At 46.3% G+C, this 25,671-nt stretch overlaps 1 protein-coding gene across 1 annotated transcript; it reads left to right on the top strand.

Annotated features, from left to right (window-relative positions):
* Window positions 1–525: 525 nt before the first annotated feature.
* LOC138429185 (liprin-alpha-1-like) lies at window positions 526–4,762 on the top strand. Its single transcript, XM_069570411.1, has 3 exons — window positions 526–1,359; window positions 2,201–2,373; window positions 3,657–4,762. Exons 1-3 carry the CDS (start codon window positions 1,277–1,279, stop codon window positions 3,710–3,712), a joined length of 312 nt encoding a protein of 103 aa, XP_069426512.1. The 5' UTR covers window positions 526–1,276; the 3' UTR covers window positions 3,713–4,762.
* Window positions 4,763–25,671: the final 20,909 nt, after the last annotated feature.

Below are 25,671 nucleotides of genomic sequence, written 5' to 3'. Positions count from 1 at the left end.
TGAAAGTGAAGTCGCTCAGTCTTGCCCGACTCTTAGCGACCCCAGGGACTACAGCCTACCAGGCTCCTCTGTCCATGGGATTTTCCAGGCAAGAGTGCTGGAATGGGGTGCCTTCTTCTGTATTCTTTACAGAATCCCACTGAAAAGGCACAGGTTAGTTGGTTAAACAACACACTCATTGTTTATAAAAATGCATGCCATGCGTGTTTCCCAAAACTTTCCCTGGCTTAACCACACATCCAGATGTATCAGTGAGACCTGTCTGGACCCTGAGGGGTTAATCTGTTCCTCACACTGTCCTTCCTGTCCTCACACCCAGGACCAGCAGAAAAGCTAGGAGTCCAGGAGAGATCACCTTCATTTGGGTTTTTATTAGTTTATTTGTTAATTGAAAGATAATTGCTTTACAGAATTGTCTTTTCTGTCAAACGCCAACATGAATCAGCCATAGCTACCCATATATCTCCTACCTTTTGAACCTCCGACCCTCTAGGGTGATACAGGATCATCTCGAAGTGAAGACCTGGGGGTGCTTTATGGAAACCACTCTGAGCACATGACCCTCAAACTGCGTGTAAGTACTTCAGTGGGTGGCCCCCAGTCTGTCTGTTACCGAGAAATGTGATCCAGGCGCGTGGTGTTCGCGTGGAGGTTTAGGTACCTTTTCTGTGTTTCTCTTGTTGTCCTGGGATCCAGTAACCTGTATCATCTCTCCAAATGACCTTGGGTGGTGGCACAAGCTGTATCTTTTTCTCCTTCAAACAGAAAGGTCTGGACGGCTTTGCTGAGAGGTTTCGTACTCTCGCTGTGGTGCTTCTGAGCAGCATCCTGTGATGAGGACAGTCCTTTCATCAGAGCAGTTCATGCCATGCAGGGTTCACGGGGCCGGCTTCGCTCTGCTGTCCTGCCCGGCAGGGCCATCTGGTCACTGGATTCCAGGGAGGGCAGAGCCAGGCTGCAGGGAGGCTCCCGTCCAGGGTCTCTGCACTCAGTCAAATGCTCTCGCTGCCCCATAGCCCCGCTTCTCTTGAACAAGACAGTCCTTAAGGTGGCATTAAGCTAGAACAAGGGTTTCTTTTTGTAATTGTGGGAAAGCATAGCTAATAGATTTTCAGATAAGATTCTGGTTATAATGTAAAGCCTGTGTGATTGCCATTTTCAAAACCCTCTACTGTTAGCCAATGTTACACTTCCCTCACTCCCTCAGCTGCCAGCTTTACGGGAAGAGATAGGAGATGATGAGACTGCTATCAAATCTAAAACCTCGACCCCCGCCATGCCGCAGTCCCTGCAGCTGGACCGCCTGCACACGGGGTCGCTGCGCACAGCCAACCAAGAGGACATCAGGGACGCCCACAAGTAAGCGGCCTGTGTGTGCGTCCTCAGTTTCAGGAGCCCTGCGCCTCTTGCCCTGAAAGAGTTGCAAGCATGATTTTAAAGGAATACCATTGGGTTCAGTGCCTGTGGTTAGTGGTGAACTTCAGGTGCTGGGGAAGAAGAGCTCAGTGACCTCAGTGATTTTAGAAAATGTCCTTCTCTGGAGATTGACTCCTGTGGGAGCTTTCTTCCTGCTCTTGAGAGAGGTCTGCCTGGCCTGGGGCACGTTCCTGCCGGTGACGGCCCCGTGCCTCTCGGGTTCGCTCTTGAGGGTCCCTCCCTTTTCCTCAGGGGTCTCGTCTCAGGAGACTCTGTCCCCTCCTGTGACGGACACTGTCCTCATTCAGACCTCCACCTGGGCTCCCGTCCTGAGCAGGCAGCACGCGATCGGGGGCACGTGTGGTCACCTGACCAGCAGCCCTGCATGGTGACCATCGCTCTCCTGCCACGGCCAGGGCCCGTCACCCTGCAGGAGGCGGGGGCAACCGCCCAGAGCAGGGGAGCTCGCCTTCTCCTGGAGCGTTGTCACCTGCCGAGCAGCGACCCTGAGGGAGGGTCGGGGCGCCCTCTGCACCAGCTGGCCTGGAGTGAAGCCCTCCTCGGGGGAGAGCTCGAGGCAGAGAATCTCAGCTTCCTGGGGTGGTTGTCTGTGCCCGGGAGCCTGCACTGCTCGTGTGAAGTGTGTTTGGTGAAGGAGACTCCACCGTCTGCTGCGAGGTTGAGGCGCGGGTGTTGCTGGACACCCGTTTCTCTCAGTAGCTCTTGTGCAGGGGTGTGTGTTTGCACGAGGGTGCCTGTTAAAGGTTGTTTTCTCTCCCCAAAGCTCGACAGGCTCTGAGGACAGCCCCGAGAACAACCCCAGCAATACCACCAGCAGGCAGGACTCACTGCAGAAAGTCCCAAAGAAGAAGGGCATCACGTCCTCCATCCACCGCTGGTTTCATAGGAAGGAAAAGGGCCGGCCTGAACACCCCGGCAAGGAGGCGTTAGCACCAGGTGGGTGCTTCACTGTTCAGAGGGAGCAGGGCCTGCAGGCATGTCCCTTCTGTGTCTCCCCCATTGTCCCTACGAGGCTCCTGTCACTCACGCTGGGGGTCCTCCTGGGAGCCAGAGAGGAGGAGGTGTCTGTCTTCTCAGTGGGTCTGAGATGATCAGATGAGTTAATGAGTGGATGGATGGATGGATGGAGGGATGGATTAGTGAGTGGGTGATGGATGAAGAGATGGCTGGCTGGATGGGTGGATGAATGGAGCATGGAATGAATACAGCAGATGATTGTACTCCAGTGCTAGAAACATATTCTACGAATTTGATTGAGTAGGAGCTGGGCAATGATTGTTTCCTCCTAACAGTGACACGTGTTTGGAAACGGCCTAAGTGCTCATCAGTGAGGGGTGAAATACAATCTGTGGACACCCCACAATGAACACCCTGCCCTCCTTGCTGCTACCTTCCCCAGGAGCTCATCATGGGTTCTTCTCATGCCCCCAGACCCACCCCACAGCCACGGAGGTCCTCCTGGGGTCCCCTCATCACACAAGGTTATCATTAGGCCCTCCTCTCGCTTGGCTTCATCTCCCTGAGGACAGTATGTTCCTGCCTCTTCAGCCACAAACGTGTTGAGTCTTGTTTGTGCTGGGTGTGGGATTTGCAGGGGTAAGTGGAGCAGATGTGGTCTGGAGCACAGTTAAGTGGCAAGAGAGCAAAAGGAGCAGGTTATTAAATGCTATCCCTAGTATTAATAAATACAATGCTGAGATGGATGGTGCATTGATTCTACACTGATGCTGTGTGTGCCCCTTACCAAGCAGATGCTGCCCCCTCCCAATTTACAGAGGAGGACACAGTGACAGTCACGCAGTCAGGGAGTGGTGAGGGTAGGTTCACACCCATGCAGCGGGCCCAGGCACTTTCCCGAGCCCCAGCCACCTCTCTGGTGGATGCGGCAGCAATGAGACGGTTCTGTGGCACGATGATTCTGTGGACATGAGTTCGAGCAAACTCCAGGAGCTAGTGAAGGACAGGAAAGCCTGGAGTGCTGCAGTCCACGGAGTGGCAGAGTCAGACACAACTGAGCGACTGAACTAAAACCTGAGTGTGTGCTCCCCTGCTTCAGTCGTGTCTGAGTCTTTGCGACCCCAGGGACTGTAGCCCACTAGCTCCTGTGTCCATGGGATTCTCCAGGCAAGAATACTGCAGTGGGTTGCCATGCCCTCCTCCAGGGCATCTTGTCGACCCAGGGATCGAACCCACATCTCTGTTATCTGTTGCATTGGCAGGCAGGATCTTTACCCCTGGCACCACCTGGAAAGCCCCAGTGGACGCTGACAACTAGAAATGCAGAAAATCCGGGCTGCTCCCAAGGTAAACTGGAAGAGCAGCAAGCACAGGTTGTAAAGACAAAGACACAGGATGAGCGACAACAGCGCCCACAGAGATAGGCAGGAATGCGGTGTCCCACATAAAGGAAACACCTGTGCCATTTGGAAGAGGGGCCCGTCCGCCCTTGGAGGGACAGTTGGAACCGGAATGAAAACCGAGGCCATGGTCAGCAGTGCCCACCCACATGGCCCTGGTGGCGTGGTGTCCCTCACTGGGCTTCCCGCATCCCCACAGCTGCTGGCGGTAACATCTCTGAGTGCCAGGCCGGGCAGCGTCCCCATGTGAGCTAAGGCATCACTGCTCTCCTTCCAGTGCTGCTGCGGGCCCTCTGTGGGCGGCCACCCTCATCCCCTGCCCTGCTACCTGCTGGGGCCCGGCTCTCCCCCTGGGATCCTTTCAGCCCTTGAGCTTGGGTGTTCCCAGCCCTCTGCCACGCTGGACTGGGACGCGACTCAGGACTTAGGCTTGAGATGTCAAGGAGACCTTGAATCTGGAAGGACAGCGCCGTGGGAGCAGGAGAGCAAAGCCCGCACGGGGAGGAAGCAGAGCTGGGGAACGTGCCCATAGCCTCCAGTGCCTCCTGCACAAGTGCCTCTCTTTGCCTCTCCTTGGCCTGGACAGACCCCAGCTGCTGCTGCTCCGCAGGTGATTCCTAAAGATGCACCTCCTGACAGAGCTATTGTCCTGCTGCTCTGGGGCTGCCTGAGTGTGCTCAGGAGCATCAGACAAGTGGGGCTCCCACACCTCATACTGGAGGTGGGGGGCCTGATACTGAGGAATGGTCTGAGGGTGGGGGAGGGCCTGATGCTTGGGAAAGCCCTGATGCTGGGGGAAGGTCTAATTCTGGACTCGGGCTTGATGATGGGGGGCACATCTGATGCTGGACTAGGGGCTGATGCTGGGGGAGGGCCTGATGCTGGGGGAGGGTCTGATGATGGTGGATAGCCTGCTCCCAGATGTACATGGAGTTGAGGATAAATCTCTATGAGAAATCTTTTTTTCATACTTTCCTGACCATCTTGCTATGTTCTTTTTAACTTAAAGATAATTTTGTGCAGTATCGCTTGATTTCTGCCATACATCAATCTGAATTACCCATAGGTGTACGTATGTCCCGCCCCTCTTGACTCTCCCTCCCACCTCCCCTTGCTACATTCTTGTTTCTATGGATATATGAATAATAGGCTGCTGATAACATAACATGAACAGCTCCCACACACAAGTGTGCACACGCACACTCCCTAGGGCATCATTCGGGTCCGCCTCAGGGACTAAATACATTCCTTTCTAAGACAAAGTGCCACTCCTAGGATGGGAAGCTAAAATGGGAACCCCCTTTACCTTGGGAGTAAGCCTGTTAGGTAAAACACAAGACATCTAGTTAAATTTGGTTTTCAGTGAATAAGTTTTTAGTATAAGAACATCCCAGGTATTGCAGGAGATGGACTTTTACTAAAAAGAAAAAAAGAAAAAAGTTTTCATTGTTTCCCCAGCCACCTAAAAGGCATGGTTAGAACGGATTCCTTCTTTAGCTGAAAGAGAGTACATCAGTGGTGAGTGAACACAGTGCTCTCCCATCAGGGCAGAGTCACGATCATGGGAGGATGACGTGCCATCAGGTGGCCAGTAGAGTTCGGAAGGGCAAAGGTGAGTCTTCCTTGGCCCAGCACAGACCACAAGGTACTGGCAACCCCACAAAAGAGGAGGAGATGAAGGCAGAGGAGATGAAGGCAGAGGGAGAAAACGTGGCCAGTTCAGGAAGCAGCAGCAGGTGAGGGTGCCCAGGAGGTCCCAGGCCAGCCTGCCGGGGAGCCTCACAGTTCAAGGGGTGAAGCGCTCTTCCCAGGGTCCAGTGGTGATCACACCTGCACGAAGGTGCCCAGCTAAGCAGTAGGGGGTCACTGAAGCCCAGTGGCTACTCTGCCCCACCCTTGTTTCTTTTCCATGAAGTTTACAAAATATCCATACATCCTGTACTCCCATGAACCTTGTACAAGTCCTTGATCTTAATGCGGCATCTGCACCATTCCAACCTGATGTAGGATTTTCTTTACCAATCAAACTGTCCTTTAGTTTTACTTTATGTACTAAGAACTCTCACAGTAGGTAACGAGAGAGAAGTATCGTGTCCAACTTATTAGATATGCCTTAGTACCTTCCAAGTGAGAGTGGTGAAACATGCCCCTCAAACTCCTAAAACTCCTCAGAATTGCAAAACAGTAGTAGCTGGTTAAAGCTAAGAGGCACAGTGGTCCCAGAACCTTGGGCAAGATGTGTTTCCGGTTGATTTAGTGTTGAGCATGTGTAAGGCTTGGGGGAATGATTCCGAGTGTCTCATACAGTAGATCAGGGTGGACCTTGAGAATCCCGAGTTTTAACCACTTCCCAGTTGATGCCAACACACTGGTCTAGTGATGACACTCTGAGACCCACTGACTTACACAAGGAGAGAGCTTCCACAGAAACTGAAATGGCTCTTTTTGAGACACTTATTCTATTCTATTCGGAGAGCTTCCTCACATGGAAAACCCAGATGCCAACCTGAAAATTAGCAGACTAGCTCTTCCACAACTAAGGATGTAAAGAAAAAACAATATGGAGATGCATTGGAAGGGAGAGATAGAGTCTAGTCAGGACCCATACTCCTGATGGGTGACCCAGAATTAGGAGGGGACATCACCAACTTGGTATCTTCCCTGGGAGGACATGCTGAGCACCTGAGCCCTGGTGACCCTAATGAGGAAGACGAGCCCCCATATCTCGGTTTGAAACCAGCAGAGCTACGTCTGGGAGAGAGCAGGGGGCTGTGGTAAACCAAGACCCCACGCTTAACAGGTTAGTGCCAAATTTACTGACACTGAATGTTGTCAGTAATGACGCTCAATGTAGCCACAGGTCACATGGGAAAGAGAAGTATGTACTAATTTTAGGACACGAGCCAAAGGGGCAAGGATTTCTTGAAACTTTCTCCAGGGATGAAATCACTGATAGATGACATTTAAAAAACTCCTCCCTGTAGCCAGCTGTCCCAGTGCTAGCAGGAGCCTTTTCTGACATTCCCCACTTACCTTGCTAGCACTGCTTGCCCTGCTACGTCTCTGTATTCCCTGTGGAACAGACATATCCAGCCCAGCCATGCCCACAATGCTCCTCCAAAATGGTTTCACCCCAAAGGCCTGGATTCCCCCACAATAGCCTCCTTTCCTACCACTCATAGTGGGTGGACTCAGCTGTGACTTGCATCCCCTCAAGGTGATTCCCACTCCAGGTCAGCTCCAGCCAGAAGTACATCTGCAACTGTTGAGGTGGGGCTCACATTTAGCTGCACTGGGGGCCAGCCAGACCCACCAGCATGCCCAAAGCAACGCGGGTATAGCTAACAGGACACCACACTCAGCCTGCACAGGAGACACCCTGGATTTCCTGTCTCTGGTGACCTGGGCGAACTGTTCCTTTCGGCTGCATAGGAGACACTCTATAAAAATCCACTTATTCAACATGGAGACATAGTTCATCTACCTAATATTAATGCATAAAACAAAAAGGCAAAATAAAGAGACAAAGCATCTATGCTAAAGGAACAGCTAAGACATAAACTCAGGAAAAGAACTTAACAAGATGGAGATAAGCAATCTACATCAAATGACTGCGAAGTAAGGGTCATAAAGATATTTACTGGGTCTTCCCTGCTGGTTCATTTGTTAAGATTTTCCTGACAATGTAGCCAACAAGGGTTCAACCCCTGGTCTGGGAACTAAGATCCCAGGCTGCGGGGCAAGTAAAGCTGCACGTCACAGCTGTTGAACTCACACACGCTAGAGCCTGTGCTCCACCACAGGAGAAGCCAGCACGATGGGAAGCCCATGCACCAAAACTGAGGGCAGCCCCCACTCTATGCAACTAGAGAAAGCCAATGACACAGCAAGACCCAGTGGACCCAGTAAATAAACGAATAAAAGACATTTACTTCTATCAGGGGAAGCATGACAGAATGGAGTGAGAACTGCACAAAGAGGCAATAAGTATAAAACAGAACTGATTATAATGGAAGAATACAATAACTGACATGAAAAATACAGCAGATGAGTCAACAGATTGGATGATTCAGAGGACAGATCAGTAAGCTGACACACAGAGCAGTGCCTGCTGGTGCACCGGCTGACCCAGAGGGAGGGGCGGGGCCTCAGGGTGGGGAGCACATGTGCACCCACGGCGGATTCATGTCAATGTGTGGCAGAACCACTACAGCACTGTAAAGCAGTCAGCCTCCAATGAAAATAAATACATTTATATTTAAAAGAAGAAAAAGAAATACAGAGTAGTGGAAATCACCTGATCTGAGCACCAAAAAGAAAAAAATAAGCCAAAAAATTGAGGATAGTTTAAGGCATTTGGTGGATGATATCAAGCAGACTAACATTCACATTATAGGAATTCAAGGAGGAGAGAGAAAGATAAACTCTCACTTGAAGAAACAATGGCTGAACATTTCCCCATATTGTGGAAGGAAACACACCCAGGTCCAAGAGCACAGAGAGTCCGACACAGGGTAAACCAAAGGAGAAACATGCCAAGACATATACTAATCAAACTAAGAAAAACTCAGCAAAAAGAGAAAATATTAAAAGCAGAAAGGGAAAAGCAACAAATAACAAGGGAATCCCCATGAGTTTAACAGCTGACCTTCCCAAAGAAACGCTGCAGGCCAGAAGGGTGTGGCATGATAAAGTTATGAAAGGGAAACACTTACCAGCAAGATTACTCCAACCAGCTACGACCTCGCTCAGAAGCAAAGAACTCAGTACCTTTACAAAGAAGCAAAAGTTAAAAAATTCAGCACCACCAAAGTAGCTTTACAACAAATATTAAAGGATGCTGTCTAGGCAGGAAATAGAAGGGAGTGAAAAGACATGGGAAAAGAACAGAAAAATAAAGTAAATAATAATAGTATCATGCATATCAATAATTCCCTTACCTATAAATGGATTAAATGGTCCAACTGAAACACAGACTGGCTGAATGGAAACAAAAACAAGCCCCATATAAATGTTGTCGATAATGCATCCACCTCAGAGCTAGGGACACACACAGACTAAAACTGAGGGCCTGGAAAAAGGGATTCTATGCAAATGGAAATCAAAAGAAAGCTGGCGTAGCAATTCTCATATCAGATAAAATAGACTTTTAAATAAAGACTATCACAAGAGATAAGGAGGGACACTACATAGTGATAAAGAGATCAACCCAGGAAGAAGATATTGCAATAATAAGACACACGCATCCAACACAGGAGCACCTGAATACGGGAGACAAACACAGACAACCATAGAACGGGAAAGCGACAGTAAGAAAATAATACTGGGGGACTTTAACACCCCACTTATACCAAGGGACAGATCATCCACAGAGAAAATGAATATAGAAACAAAAGCCTTAAATCACACACTAGACTAGATGGACCTTTTGCTATCTTTAGCATATTCCACCACCAAACAGCAGGATACATTTTTTTTTTTTCTCAAGTGCACATGAAACACTCTAGGGAATGGATCACATCTTGGGTCACATATCAAGCCTTGCCAAATTTAAGAAACTGAAATCACAGCAAGCATGTTTTCTGATCACACTGATACATGATTCAGTTCAGTTCAGTTCAGTCGCTCAGTTGTGTCCGACTCTTTTCCACCCCATGAATCGCAGCACGCCAGGCCTCCCTGTCCATCACCAACTCCCGGAGTTCACTCAGACTCACGTCCACCGAGTCCGTGATGCCATCCAGCCATCTCATCCTCGGTCGTCCCCTTCTCCTCCTGCCCCCAATCCCTCCCAGCATCAGAGTCTTTTCCAATGAGTCAGCTCTTCGCATGAGGAGGCCAAAGTACTGGAGTTTCAGCTTTAGCCTCATTCCTCCAAAGAAATAGGGATCATTTATAGGAAAAGTTGTAAAAAAACACAAACACATGGAGAAATCAAACAGGTCACTGAAGAAATCAAAGAGGACATTTAAAAATACCTAAAAGCAAATGGCGATGAATAAATGACAACCCAAACCCTATGTGATGCAATAAATCAATGCTAAGAGGGAAGTTTATAGCAATATAAGAAGCCTACCTCAAGAAATGAAAAGAACATCAAATAAACACCTAATCTAACACCTAACGAACCTAGAAAAAGAAGAAAATGGCCACAAAACCTCCCAAGTTAGCAGAAGGAAAGAAATCATAAAGAGCAGAGCAGAAATAAACGGAAATGAAGGAAACACCACTAAAGATCAATAAAGGAATAAGATATGTCTTGGAGAACATAAACAAAATTGACAAATCATTAGCCAGACTCATCAAGAAAAACAGGGAGAAGACTCAAAGCAACTTGAAATGAAAAAGGAGACGTTACAACACACAACACAGAAAGAGACAGGGTCATAAGAGACAATTAGAAATAACTGCATGACAATAAAATGGGTATCCTGGAACAAATGGACAAATTCTTAGAAAAGTACAATCTTCTAAGACTGAACCAGGAAGAAATAGAAAATATGAATCAATCAAGCACAATAATGGAAATATTATTTAAATTAAATATTAATGCAATATTTAATACTTAATTAAATTAATATATTTAACACAATAGATTAATTTAAAATATCAATGTAATAAAGCTATTTAATATTTAATAATTAAATTGATAATTTAATTTAATAATTTCAGTTATTAAATTAAAAAATATTCAATTATTCAAGGACAAAGGAATCGTCCCATTGGGATAATCTTGTATCCACGTGGGAAGGTAAGTTGGATCCCTACCTCACAAAACACCACCAAACCAATTAGACACATACTAAAAACCAACAATTGAAGGAAAAACTTTACAAAATTGTGAAAAATTTTTGATGAGGGAATATCTTTTCTTTAAATTGAGGTATTGTTGATTTACAATAATTTGTTTGTTTACAGTGTACAGCAAAGTGATTCAATGATTCAGCCTCTCAGGTGCTTCCTTGGACAAAATTCATTCCCTTTGGGAGGCCCCTGGGCCATGCCCTCACAACAGCTGGGGCTGCTAAGTCGCTTCAGTCGTGTCCGACTCTGTGCGACCCCATAGACCCACCAGGCCCACCAGGCTCCCCTGTCCCTGGGATTCTCCAGGCAAGAACACTGGAGTGGGTTGCCATTTCCTTCTCCAATGCATGAAAGAGAAAAGTGAAAGGGAAGTCGCTCAGTCCTGTCGGACTCTCTGCGACCCCATGAACTGCAGCCTACCAGGCTCCTCCACCCATGGGACTTTGCAGGCAAGAGTACTGGAGTGGGTTGCCATTGCCTTCTCCCTCAGAACAGCTGAGAATCCTGAATAGGCAAAGCTGAATATGGCGGTGCTCGTGGGGGTTTTTAGGCTGAATACATTATTCTAACATAATACAAGAAACCGAAGAAGGCAATGGCACCCCACTCCAGTGTTCTTGCCTGGAGAATCCCAGGCACGGAGGAACCTGGTGGGCTGCTGTCTATGGGGTCGCACAGAGTCAGACACGACTGAAGTAACTTAGCAGTAGCAGCGGTAGCAATACAAGAAACAAGCCCAGAGGTTAAGAGGGGATCTCCAAACCTACCTTCAAACAGGAGGTCTTGCTCCCTTGAATGTGGGTGTGTGACACAGCGCTTGGGAAGGGAAGAGGTGGGTCATGAATATTTCGTCTGCAGAGGACAATGCGATCTGTAGAGAGGATGTGCAGGCAGGTCCCAGGACACTGAGCACACGGACACGTGGACTGGACTCCCAGCCCTGCTCTGGGGGCATCACACTATCTCTACCCCTGACACAGGGTGAGCAGCTCGCACGTACCCTGGAGAGTATGGTCACATGACCTGGACCTGGCCAATCGGTGTGTTCCATCCTCCCTGGCCACCGTGAGTGGCTCAGGACTGGGCCGTTGACCAATCGGGGCCCAGGGCCGGGCCTCACGCTGGATTCCAGGGAAGAGGAGGGTGGGTCTGCCGGAAAGGGTGGGGTCGTGTGAGGTCAGGCTGCCGCCCTGGGAGGGGGCGTGAGGTCAGCCTGGGGCAGTTAGTGACCCTCCCGCGCCCCTTAGGGCAGAGCCGCCGGCCTGAGAAGGAGGGCGCTGCTGAGCCCAGGGGGTGAGAGTGCCGGTTCCTGCTGTGGTCCCGGAGCTCCCCCTGAGACCGGAGGGAAGCCGTCTGCCTGTGAGTCCTCCCCTGCTTGTCTGTCAGCTTGTGAGAACCATGCTGGACTTTCTGTCCAGCTGGCTACGTGGAGACCCTGGAAATGCTCCTGTGTGGGTTTTGCTGGCTTCAGGGAAGAAATGTCAGATGACACTGGGCGACTCCAGTTTAATCTGGATTCAGGTCATATCTCTTGAAAGTGAAATGAAAGTCCCTCAGTCGTGTCTAACTCTTGGCAACCCCATGGACTATACAGTCCATGGAATTCTGCAGGCCAGAATACTGGAGTGGGTAGCCTTTCCCTTCTCCAGGGGATCTTCCCAGTCCAGGGACTGAACCCAGGTTTCCCGCATTGCAGGCAGATTCTTTACCAGCTGAGCCACACGAGAAGTCCAAGAATAATGAAGTGGGTAGCCTGTCCCTTCTGTAGCAGGTCAGCATTCCCCACCCAGGAATCAAACCGGGGTCTCCTCATGGCAGGAGGATTCATTACCGGCTGAGCTATCAGGGAAGCCCAGTATCTCTTAAGGCCAGCTATTCATTGATATCTCTTAAGGCCAGCTATTCATTGTAGGATTACCCTAATTAGTCTTCATGGGATTAAGCTGGCAACCTGCTAAGGTAGCAATCGATGTCCTTTATCTAGAGGACACAATGGGGGCTCAAAGAAGGGGGTAACACAGCTACAGCAAGGGAGCGTGTACCTAGACAAAACCCCCAGATCCTTCTGTTAGAACTCAGGGAAGGCCTATGGTGCGGCTTGTCCATGTGACAGGGGCTAAGGCACCAGCGCACACTGGATACTGTGGGGACCTGACTTGGTAACTGCCTTCGGGCAGCTCTGAGACTCACAAAAGCAATTTGACTGAAGAGAGGAGGGACACCTCTCTTCATCCTCCCCACCACACCCTCCGGGTACTCCCACACCCTGCCCCCTTTCTCTCTCTTTGTGAGGGAATAAGGGTCACGCTCATGTGACCACATTGGCTGTCCACTGTTCACGAGCTACCACCTGGAGCTGCCGCCGGAGAGGCCAAGAGCCTTTGCCCCTGAGTACCTCTCTTTCCTTTGCACCGTGGGGGCCATCCTCCACACCTGCACACCAGAGGCCGTTTCTGAGACATGCAGGGACCCGCCTTCAGTCTGCAACAGGTCGCATCCATCGCTGTCCTTTCAATGCTTCCCTTGACACTCAGCTCCTGAGCTCCTTTGTCTGCATTGTGGCCCACCTGGCTGCCACGGGAGGGACACAGCTGACCATGAATCCAGAGCTCGGATCTGAGAGGCAGGAATCTGTGCATGAAGGGACCTGACTAATCACGCTGTAGAGGCTGTAGTGGGCTCCAGGGATCCGTAACCAGGGCTTGGGCCAAAGTGACTCCACAGCTGTTTTAATGCCCCGGGAGGGTTCTGGCTATCGTGTGGGTGGGATGAGCCTCCTGAGCTTCTGAAGGCCCACTGTGTGCAGGTTCATGGTGCACAGAGAAGAGAAGGCAGAGTCTTTCCCTGGAGCTGGTGGGTTGTGGGCACAGCCATGGATGACCAGGAGTCTGCATCTCACTAAGGGCTGAGGCTGGTGCTGAGGGAATCCTCAGTGAGGTTTTTTCCTTAAAAGGCATCCTTAGTGAGTTTGGCTCCATTGCTTTTTGCCAAAAACCTACAATGATCCCAAGAGCTTTGTACACTCCAAGGGTGGTGACTGGATGTGGAGCCCAGCGCAGACCCGAGTCAGTCCTGCCCTGAGTCCCACGGGCCGGCCACACCACCCCTTCCCATGGCCTGGCTTTCTTCTGCCAGGACCCCCAGAATGAGGGAAAGGCAAGTGTGGCCTCAAGCTGAGGGGCACAGCGTGGGCTCCACGCCTCGGGGTTCCCCTTGAGACGTCTGGTGAACCTAGTTCCCGCTGCCATCGGGCAGCTCTCTCTCGGGGAATGTCGTGTTTCTTTGCTTTCTGTTGTGATGGGGCACCCCAGTTATCTCAGGGCGATTGGGAAGTCTGCTGATGTTACACGCTCCTGCCTTAGATGGGGAAACATCATTGCTGCATTGACGCTGCTCACTCGATGCTGGGAATCTGTTAGACACAAATGGCAAGGGGAACAGAGCAAAACAGAAAAGAAAAATGGAGAGTTGCTGGGTTGCTTCTGGTCTCACCTGTGATGAAGAGTGTGTACAGCCTGCACGTGAACCCGGGTTCCCTCACCTGCCAGCTACCAGGTGCCAGGCGCTGATTTTAGACCCCCAGCTTCACTAAGGGGTCACTGACGGACACCGTTTGTGTATTTGAAGTCTACACTCTGATGACTTGATGCCCGTAGATGTCATGGAATAATTGCCCAACAGATGCATCGCCTCACATGGTTAACTCTGTGTGTGTGTGTGTGCCTTTTATGTTGTGCTTATAATCCATGAACACAATATAGATAGCTCTCCATTTTTTAAGATCTTCTTTAATTTATCTTAGAAGTTTGTAGTTTACTGTATATCTTGCACGTTTAATTAGATATCTTTATATTTCCAGTGCCATTATAAATTCCTAATAGATAGAGATAGAATTGACTTTTCTATATTCCCTTGGTAAGTCCATTTACTTCAAATCATTCTAGTTGTATTTTCTTATGTATACACAATTATGTCTGCAAATAAGTGCTTTCCCCCCTGCCCTTTGCAACTGTGATAACCCTTTCCTTTTTCTTGCCTTATTGTGCGGACTAGGATCTCCAGTCCAGTGGTGAACAGAAGTCATGAGAATAAGTATCCTTGTCTCTGTCCCATTATCAGAGGAAAAGCCTTCAGTATTTCACCATCACACAGGATATTAGCTTTTTTGTAGATATTTTAATCAAAATATGTAAATTCTTCTCTGTTTACTGAGAGTTTTTTGTTAGTCATGAACTAAAATTATTACATTAAATTTTCTTAAGTTTATTTTCTGCAGATTTTGAAACAGGTGTTTTTTCTTTTATGTCATGGTTTAACTGTTAAAAATTCTGTGATTCTAAAACAACCCCAACCTGATCTCAATGCATTCTCCTTCTGTTGCATTTTATTTGCTAGTGTTTTATTTAGGATTATTTCATCATACTCAGAGTCTGTAATTTTCCTTTCTTGTACTTCTTCCTGGTTGGTTTTAGTATCAAGGTTATGCTAGTCTTATAAAACAAGGTTGGAGAGTGTTCCTTGTTAACCCTGAGAATTCCTGTGAGATTACTTTCTTCCCTAGATTTTTGGAAGAATTGATTGGCAAAACCAGTTGGTTTCATTGTGGGGAGGCTTTTGATTTCAGATGTAATTTTTTTCCTGCAAATAAACTTTTCTGATTTTGTATGTCTTCTTGGGTCTATTTCAGTAAAGCATTTCCCCCCTGCTAGGAATTTATTGAGGCGAGCAGACTCTCCAGTTAGTAAGTGAACTGTGGTTCATAATATCTTTCTTATCTGCAAGATGTGTTGTCTCCCCTTTTAAAACTCCTCGATGCTGGTGATTTGTGCTTTGTCTCTTTTTCTTAATAAGTCTCTCTAGGGGTTTATCAGTTTTATCAGTCCTTCCAAAGAGCCAACTTTTGGCTTTGTTTTTAACAAAATTCATATTTGCTTTCTGTTTCCTTATTTTCTGCTCCTTTTTTCCCATCTGCATTGTGTTTCGTTTGCTTTGCCTTTTTTTCTGGTTTCTAGGGATAGAGGTTTAATTGAGTTTTAGCCTTCCTTCTTTTCCAGTATATGTGTTTAAGGCTTTAAGTTACCCTCTAAACACAGTTCGCTGCATCCCACAGGTTTGAAGAAGCCAGCTTTTCAAACACAGTTCGCTGCATCCCACAAGTTTGAAGAAGCCAGCTTTTCATTATTTTTATGGAAAAGTATTTTCTCATTTTCATTGTTTTCTTAAATTATTACTCATGAAATTCTTCCAAGCAGTATGTGATTTAACTTCCCAATGTTTGGGGAGGTTTTTCTAGTGACCCTTTTTGATTTCTAGCTTAGTTCCATGAAGAGCCCCGTCTTCGTCTTTTTGGGCTATTTTGTAAATACTGTAGACTAGCTGATAAACAACAGAAAGTTGTTTCTTGTAGGCCTGGAGGCTGGGGAGTCCCAAGATCACCAGCAGGTGCCACATCTGGTGAGGCCTGTTTCCTGGTTCCTAGACTGCCCGCTGCTTCTCCCTGTCCTTGCAGCACGGGAGCCCATTCCCTCGTGGCCTGACCCCTCTCCTCCCAGAGTGCCTGCCTCCTAGGATCATCACCACGTGTGGGGTGAAGTTTGAGGGCCCATAAACCGTCAGCCCATTGCAATGCCTAGGTATACCCTGCATTGTTTCAGTCCTTTGAAATAATTCGAGCTTTCCTAATGGCCCAATGCATAGTCTTTTTGCTTTATGTTCCTTGGGCTCTTTAAAAGAATATGTATCCGTGGAAATCCAATGTTCCGAGTGTATCAGTTACATCAGGTTTGTCACTCATGTAATTCAGACTCTGGCAGCCACGCTGAGTAAAAGCAGAAGTAGGTGAAATTACCTGTAATATATTTTATTTTAACACACCCCAAATGTTATCATTTCAGTGTGTAATCAACATGATAAACCCTAATGAAATAGTTCACATTCTTTTTTTCACGCCAAGTCTTTAATATCCAGTGTGTGTTTCAGGCTTGCAGCGCATCTCATTGTAGAGCCAGCCGCATTTCAGGTACTTCATGGCTGCAGGTGACTACGTACCAGGGGGCCCGGTTCCACGAGAGATGTGTCTTTAACGTCTCCCACTGGGATTATGAACTCGGCTGTTACTCCTTTTCTGTTTCTCTCAGTTTTATGTATTGATATTTTGAGGTCATGTTATTAGGTACACTTGATCACGTGTGAGGAACTCCGCCCATGGCAAGGTACACTCCAATTTAGAATCCTCATCTTCTTGCTAGACTGCACTTGTATCAGTATGAGATGCTCCTTTTTATCACTAGAGATGCTTCTTTCTTTAGACACTATTTGACAGTGATGTTGCCACGTCAGTTTTCTGTCCTGGTTGGCCTGGGTATCTTTTACTTTAAAGACCTTCCATCTTAACATGGACCTCTGTGTATAGCGTATAGTTTTCACTGGAATCAGTTTGACACTTTATCTTTAAATGAGAGTATTTGCTGTGTTTATAATGTTGATATTTCAGTGTGTAGACACCCAGTTGCTGTGTGTTTTCTATTTGTCCCACCTAGTCTGTGCTCTTTGCTCTTGCCTTCTTTGAGAAGTATGAGGTGTTTCTCTAGTTCTGGGCTCCTCTGCCAGGTTGTTGGGTTCCCATTCGCAGACACGGCGTGTGTTTTACATTCAAGTCTAACTTAGTACTCTTACCGCCTCCCTGACACGGCTGTTTCCTCCTTGTCACTGTTCTCCTTTAAACTGTTGATATATTTTTGGCGTTAACATCACTGTTTTGTACAGTTAACATTCACCTTCACAGTTACCTCACTGTTGGTCTTTACTTGTTTTTTATATTTCCGTCAGAGACTACTTTTCTTTTTCCCAAAGCACTGCCTTAATATTTTCTTTAGTTCATGTGTGTGGGTGATGAGTTGTGTCATTTCCATTTGCCCTAAAAGTCTTTCTTTTGCTTTCACGTTTGAAGAGTGTTTTTGTTGGGTATAGAATTCCAGGTTGGGGGTTATTTGTTTTTCAGCACTTTACAGATGCCAGTCCATGATCTTCTGACTTCCTTGTTCTGGGAAAGTCAGCTCTCAGTGTTGTTGTGCCATTCAAAGCCACACCTTTTTTCCTCTGAGCACTTGAACATTTTCTTTTTGCCTTAGGCACCCACAGAGCTGCTGAAACCAATGTGTGGTTTTCATTTTTGAGTCACTGGTCTGATTCTTGAACCAACTCTTGCCACTGTCCCTGTCAGTCAGTTCAGTCGCTCAGTGTCTGACCCCTTGCGACCCCATGGACTGCAGCATGCCAGGTTTCCCTGTCCATCACCAACTCCCGGAGCTTGCTCAAGCTCATGTCCATCGAGTCGGTAATGCCATCCAACCAGCTCATCCTCTGTCGTCCCCTTCTCCTCCTGCCTTCAGTCTTCCCCATCATCAGGTTCTTTTCCAATGAGTCAGTCCTTCGCATCAGGTGGCCAAAGTATTGGAGCTTCAGCATCAGTCTTTCCAATGAATATTCAGGACTGATTTGGGTTAGGATTGACTGATTGGATCTCCTAGCAGTCCATGGGGCTCTCAAGAGTCTTCTCCCACTCCCCAGTTCAGAAGCATTGATTCTTTGGCGTTCAGCCTTCTTCATGGGCCAACTCTCACATCCATACATGGCTACTGGAAAAACCATAGCTCTGACTAAATGAATCTTTGTTGGCAAAGTTATGTCTCTGCTTTTTAATATGCTGTCTAGGTTTGTCATAGCTTTCCTTCCAAGGAGCAAGGATCTTTTAATTTCACCATCTGCAGTAGTTTTGGAGCCCAAGAAAATAAAGTTTGTCACAGTTTCCATTGTTTCCCCATTTATTTGCCACGAAGTGATGGGGCTGGATGCCATGATCATTTTTTGAATGTTGAGTTTTATGCCAGCTTTTTCACTCTCCCCTTTCACTTTCATTAAGAAGCTCTTTAGTTTCAACCCCTGGAGGCATTTCTTATTCCCCTTTCTGTCTTTTCTCCACCATGAGGGTCCCCATTGATAGTTTTTAACAACGTAGTGTAACGACAGGCTCCTTCAATATATTCTATACTTTTTTCCCTCTTATATATATATTTTTTAAACGATTGATCTTTCAGTTCACTGATCCTCTCCTCAGCTACGTCCAATCTGATGTTAAGCCCAGAGAGTGAGTTCTTAAATTCAGTCACTGTTATTGTAAAGTTCTAGAGTCGGGTTTGATTCTCAGAAATGTTTCCTTTTATCCAGTATATTTTTGAACTGGTGACATTTCCATCTGATACCTCTAGCATTCTCTGATATGCTGATATACATCTGATGCCTCTGGATCTGGTTCACTTCTTTTTCTCTTGGTCCTGTTTGTTGTTACACCCTCTTTTGCTTTTTTGGTTGCCTGTTGGACATTATGTTTGGAAAACCCTAGAGGTTCTGAATGATGCTGCCTTCTCCAGAGTTTCCTCTGATGCAGACCTCCAGTGGGGACAGAGCTGTCTGTTCACTCAGGGCCTGAGGGACCTGAGGCTGGGGGGTCCTTGTAAGCTCAGTCTCAGCAGCCTTCAGCCAACTTCTCCCCCGACCCCAGGGAGGAGCTTTCCAGCGTCTCGGCAGGTCCTGAAGCCCACCGTCTGTCTCCTGAGCACCACGAGGTGACTGATACTCAGCACTCAGCCGGTTTGGTCAGAGTGTTGGGTACGTTTTCTGACATCCGGACTGACTCATCAGGCAAGTACTCGAATTTTTGTCACCCCAGCCCAAGGAACCGTCCAGAGTTGTGTTAGCCAGCCCCCTCTCCTTGACTTTTTCCCTGCCTTTTCTTCGCAGAGTGGGCTTTGCTCAGATGCCCCGAGGGAAGGAGTGGGCCTCTCAGTCTCCAGCTCCCACACTGGGCTTCCCTTTTGTTTGAAATCTTGGATTGTGGCTGCCTAAGGAACTCTTTTAAATGGTATTTCACTTTTCTACCTCTTGGTAGGCTGACCTACCAGCTACTTGCGTCTGTCACTGGAAGTGGGGACACCCTGGGGGTCTTCTGTCATCTGAAGCCACATGTAACAGGCCCAGCAATTGTATTGATCAAGGTTATTTGATACGGGGGAAAACAAGAACCAGGGGTCCTTGCTTGGTACCCATGGTTGTGTTTCTGATCAGAACCCCCAGGTTGCCTGGGCTGTTTCAGTGCCACATGAACTTGGGAAGGAGGTGAGGCAAGCGGCCCACGCGGCCTGGAGACAGAGGAGCCGGTCTGCCCTCTTCCCTTGCCCCTGCCGGCCCAGGGCAGGCCTTGCAATGCCAGGCTGCTGGTGGTGCAGGAGAAGGCTGAGGAGGGAGGGGTGACGTGACCTGTGTTCTGGGACATGGTCACATGTGGGTTTTCTTTTTCAGTTTGAAAGAATGACTGCTTTTAGTCGTCCCTCCAGTTTCACTTTAAGGTTGAAACTGAAGATTTTATTCTTAAAGTTGAGCACAGAGGGTTTATGGTGTTTTTGAAAGCAACAGTTGAGGTTTAAAAACACATCTCAGAGAACTCCAGTAGATAAAGCCAAAAACAGAGAACGTGTTCAAGGTGAACGGCGGGCGGGACCCCAAAGTGCACTCTGTCTCTCCCAGAGTGTGTAATCGCTGAGATGGGTGGCTATAGGACCCCAAGCACCCTGGGAACCGATGCCCTGAAGTGACAGCAGAGGTCCGGGCTGAGCCAGGAGCAGTGGGGCCTGTGCCCTGGTGAGTGGAGAGCTTCGAGGGTGGGAGCGGGGCCAGGAGAGGGGTGGGAGACTCGGGGGCGGAGGGTGGGGAGCACCTGGCGGGGTCTGTGAGGTGCTGGCTGTTGCGGCTCAAGGCAGGGACACCCCTGAACCTCCACCGTGCAGCCCCCACGGGGCAGAGTCGTCTGGCAGCCCAGGATGGAAGTTTAGAGGGTGAGTTCACAGCAGGTTGAATGAACCCCTGTACCCACTGTGGGTTCATTTTAGGTGCCTGGAGTGAGGTTGGTCAAGCCCTTGCTGAGCTCGAGTGAGGGAGTCCGACAGGGAGCTCAGGGTGAGAGTGAGGGGCAGCTAGCGTGGTGAGTCCTCCTCAGCCGGGTAGGTTCTCGGGACGCCCTTGAGTTAAAAAACCTGGGACAAATTTCATCTTTTACCTGAAACCCTCAACATCTGGCAGTGCTGCCATTGATATACCAGCTTTGTTTTTAGATACTATGAAGTTAATGAGCTCTATTCAAATTCAAATTCACGTGAACTGAAAAATATTATGTATATAATTATTGAAATATAAATATAATTTAAATATAAATTTTTTGCTAATCTAATTAAGACGTGTCTTAATTCATCAACATTGTATAATACTTTTATTATGCCTAGGTTTATGGTAAACTAAATTTGTCATCAAAAAGGTAACTTTATATATATATATAAATATATAAATTAGATTAAAACTTTTAGATAAACTCTACCAGAGAGATGTTGTGGGGAGGGAGGTGGGAGGGGGGTTCATGTTTGGGAACGCATGTAAGAATTAAAGATTTTAAAATTTAAAAAATAAAAAACTAAAAAAAAAAAAAAGAATAATTGTCTTTTTAATAGGATAATCTCTTACTACAATCTGTTATTACAATCTAAAATAGTCTCTTAGGATTGGAATAACTTAAATTTCTATCGTTGTACTAAACTAAATAATAAGTTTATTAAATAGCTAGGTCATTTCCAAATAAAATAAGATTTTAAAACATTTATTACTAAACATTAACTTCCTCTTACAAAAATTAAAGGGATTTTAAACTATTAATAAATATATTTTATAAAGTATAATATATTGATATATAAATATAAATATATATTTATATGTAATAAATATATATTATGATATAATAAATATATCCCCCAATCTATAAATGCTAATATACAAGACCCTTTATTGTTGCTAAGGAAAAGGAAGATATATGCTTTTAATAAAAAGATATAAATCATGACATACTCAGATATACATTCCACATTTTTCCTGGGGGCCACTGCTCATTTAACAAACAACAGTTATTAAAATAACTTGGAAGAATGACGAGCCTGTTTGGACAGAGCAGTGGCCGCTCACAAGAGAGATATTATAGGAGGCTAAGGAACTTATAGATACACAACTAGAATTAAAACATCTTGAAGAATCTTGTTCTCCTTGGGACTCTCCTATTTTTGTCATTAAAAAAAAAAATCTAACAAATGGCGTCTCCTAACAGACCTTAGAAAAGTTAATGCATCTATGAAACCTATGGGTGCATTATAGCCAGGACAAGGTTGCTTTTTTAATATACGTTTACACCCTTTAGACGGAGAGAGATTTTCTCTTTGTCTCTCTCTCATCCTAATCATATTAGATCTCATAAACGGTACCAGTGGACTGTACTGCCACAAGAGATGATGAATTCTCCCACCATGTGTCAGTACTACATAGCCAAAGCCCTTGAGCCTGTGCGAAAGCAATTTCCTAACTTTCTTCTTATTCACTATATGGATGATATATTGTTTTCGGCTCCATCCATCTTAAAAACAGAACACATGTTTTATATAGCTCAGCTATGCTTTAAAACCTCTAGTGCCGGGGTCCAGCCCCGGTGGATCCAGGGAATTCGAAGCAGGGACTGCGTTGGCGAGGAAAACTTATTTATTTATTAATATAAGATTAGATTAGGAAGAAATAGTGTAGTAGGAAAATTAAGTGGACAAAGAAGGCTGAATTACTTGGCTTACGGGGAAGGCCAATAAAGTTCCAGACAAGGAGCTTGCACCATCTACGTTGGGCCACCGGCGCCCACTTGAATATCTAAGGGTGCCCCTCCTTAGGCTCCCTTTCGCGCGGGTCTTAAAAGCCAGGGCAAGTAAGTAGACTTAGTGAGCCGCCCCGCTCCAGATGGGAAATCAGCCTGAAATTAGAGTAAAGAGGAGACTCGGGGGAAACCAGTCCAGTGACTGGCTCCGTCCTCCGTTGTTCAGAGGGCCTTTTATACTTTTGATAAAACATGGAGATCAATGGGTAACAGAAAGTTATGCAGTGTTAGCAGTCCAGACTCTTATCAAAACCAGGCTTTTCTCTCTGCATACCTAATTTTATACACAAGTCTTAGGTGATTTACATCATCTTCTGGCCAAAACGGGCCAGTTAACATTTTACAGCCTTTTTTCTGATAAGGGTTTGTCAACCAGAAGACTTACTTGTGTTGATCTTCCCAAAGCCTGATGCCATTCTCAGAAAGCACTAAATAAAGTTACATTCTTACGTAGCGAGGACACAAGAGGAGTGCAGTGATATATAACAAAGAGAAAAGTAATTAAATCAAAAGTCTAGTGTTGCTAACATCAAAACTACTATATATCTTTTTCCATATCCCGTTTACATTGATTACCATCCTCCCAGGTGCCTAAAAGATAAAGAATATGGAGGTCTGGTGGCATTCATTGAGTCAACAGTGAAAACCCGTCACCAAAATGATTTTTAACTCTTTAGAAAGGCTCTGTATCTTTAAGATGCTTTGAAGCTTTGTGCCTCTCCTGGTTGGGGGGCTGTAAGCAATTCCCAAGCTGTAAGAGGGCTGGGAGAACCTGTTAGGCAAGCTAGAGAGTTATCAGAGGGGGTTTTAACTGAAACATCCCTTTCAAATGCAGAAGACTAAAGCCCTGATTTGACTTTTTCCAGAGAATATTAGAAGAGTGGAAAAGCAGGCAGATTCTGATTTTTGGGGGGATGGATGCTCAGGAAATTCCAGGGGAAAAACCTGAGGTCTGATTAGCCTTGCCATCAGAGCTCTGCCACATGACCTTGTCACGGGTGGATTTCCTTACGCTGGCTCCTGGCACTCTAGATTAATCATTGCCCCTGAAAAAATTCAAACCTCTACACCTTACCATTACTTGGGGTTCATTGTTAATAGGCAATGCATTACTCCCCAACTAACTCAGATCCGTGCTGATAAATTATCAATCTTAAATGATTTTCAAAAGCTCTTAGGTGATATTAATTGGATTGGACCTTCTTTAGGCATTGCTAATTATCAACTGAATAACCTATTTAATACTTTAAAAGGAGATCCTGATTTAAATAGCCCTCGTTCACTTTCTCAAGAGGCATGAAAAGAACTCTGTTTGGTGCAAAATAAATTACAAAAACAATTTCTTACTCGCATCAAAATAGATTGACCTCTAGAATTGTTTATACTCCCCTCTCATTCTCCCACAGGACTTATTGCCCAACAAGAACACCCAGTAGAATGGATGTATACCCGTTTTAAGGAAATAAAGTCACTTACACCCTACCTTGATTGAATTGCTCTAATCATTATCAATGGCAGAATTAGGACTAAAACTCTAATTGGCTCCGATCCTCATAAAGTTGTAATACTATCAATAAATACATATTACAGGTATTCCTTATAATCCACAGACACAAGACATAGTCAAAACAAACAGGTCACACACGAAAGTTACAAATAAAAAAATTTAAAAAGGGGGAATACACAGGTACACTACTGTCTTCCTTATCTAAAGCAGACTTTACTAGATTCTAACATATTTTCTAAACCTATAACTATTGTTAATACAGCTTTATTTGTTTTCAATTTAACTTCTTCTTAAGATTCGAGCCAAGGGGGCCCCAGGCGTTCAAAATGGAGATGAAACAAGAACCCTAGGAAGAAGAAATTCCAACATGGGCTATGTCTGCTCTAAAGAACTCCAGAAAGCACCACCCTCGGCGGCATCACCCCGATGATCTCCTCACTTGGAGACGAATAAAAACCCTACTAGTCAAGCTGAAAATTTGGTCTCTCAACAGGGATTGCCTCCGAGTCCTGAATACATTCTCCTGGCAATGTTTAGTCTTTAGGCCAGTACCTCCCCCGGCTCGAGCTTGGACTAATACCCAACCCCCCTCTATTACAGGTGGTCGGATGGACAGAGAGAGGACCAATCATTTCAACTAATGACTCTATACATATGCTTACTCCCTAGTACATGAAAGGGCCCTCACACCCTGGGCAGGAAAGAAAACTAATGAACGTTTCTTTAGGCTGTGAAGTCCTTCCCTTGTGCGTGGGCCCAGCAAAATTGTGCATAAATGCCAGCCAACAAATTTGGGCTTTCGTCCTGCCTCCAAAAGAAGACTTTCAGACATTGCTTGGATTACTTACTGCCCTTTCTTTGTCTGTAAACCATGTTTATACTACTGAAACTTTAGGGAAAGAGTTAGGGAAAGAACAAAGAACTTTATGCAAAGGATTTACTTATAAAAACTTTACTTATACTCCCATTCCTTGGGATAAATGTCAAACCAAATCAAGAAAAACAATGTTTGTGGCTAATCATACAGTTGTTGATTGGGGACCCCATGGTATGTGGTTATCTGACTGCTCAGATGATATTAACAACACTGTGTGTGATATGGAAGGTCACTGACCCTCGATGGAACATTGCTATGACAAAGGACTTCTTGAGTGGCGTGACCATGGATTAGCCCCACCTCGTCCTAGGATCGTCCTCGATAAAGAGTGGGCCTGAACAATGGGCCATTTGGAAACTTGCTGCGAGCACCAGAGCACGGAAGAACTAGGAACTTGGACCGGACATTTCATAGGCAAGAAGAAATTCCAATATGGGCTATTTCACTATAATCAGTCATGTTTAATACAGGCCTGTGTCCCACTTCCTTTTGTTATAGCCATAGAAAATTTACAATTTAATGAGACTTTTACGTTCTGTACCTTGTATTAATTGCAAACTATCAGTTCAGTTCAGTTCAGTCGCTCAGTCGTGTCCGACTTTTCACGACCCCATGAATCGCAGCATGCCAGGCCTCCCTGTACATCACCAACTCCCGGAGTTCACCCAGACTCACATCCATCGAGTCAGTGATGCCATCCAGCCATCTCATTCCCTGTCATCCCCTTGTCCTCCTACCCCCAATCCCTCCCAGCATCAGACTCTTTTCCAATGAGTCAGCTCTCTGCATGAGGTGGCCAAAGTACTGGAGTTTCAGCTTTAGCATCATTCCTTCTAAAGAAATCCCAGGGCTGATCTCCTTCAGAATGGACTGGTTGGATCTCCTTGCAGTCCAAGGGACT

The sequence above is a fragment of the Ovis canadensis genome, chromosome 24, assembly GCF_042477335.2.
Source record: "Ovis canadensis isolate MfBH-ARS-UI-01 breed Bighorn chromosome 24, ARS-UI_OviCan_v2, whole genome shotgun sequence".
In the NCBI taxonomy this organism is placed as follows: domain Eukaryota; kingdom Metazoa; phylum Chordata; class Mammalia; order Artiodactyla; family Bovidae; genus Ovis; species Ovis canadensis.
This window is presented reverse-complemented; position numbering and strand designations above follow the sequence as displayed.

What these genes read in the sequence shown, in the direction of transcription:
- LOC138429185 (XM_069570411.1), top strand. Translation starts at nt 1,277, where the DNA reads ATGCCGCAGTCCCTGCAGCTGGACCGCCTGCACACGGGGTCGCTGCGC. An exon ending in GACATCAGGGACGCCCACAA is followed by an intron (nt 1,360 to 2,200) that starts GTAAGCGGCCTG and finishes CTCTCCCCAAAG; the next exon opens with CTCGACAGGCTCTGAGGACA. An exon ending in CAAGGAGGCGTTAGCACCAG is followed by an intron (nt 2,374 to 3,656) that starts GTGGGTGCTTCA and finishes TTGCATTGGCAG; the next exon opens with GCAGGATCTTTACCCCTGGC.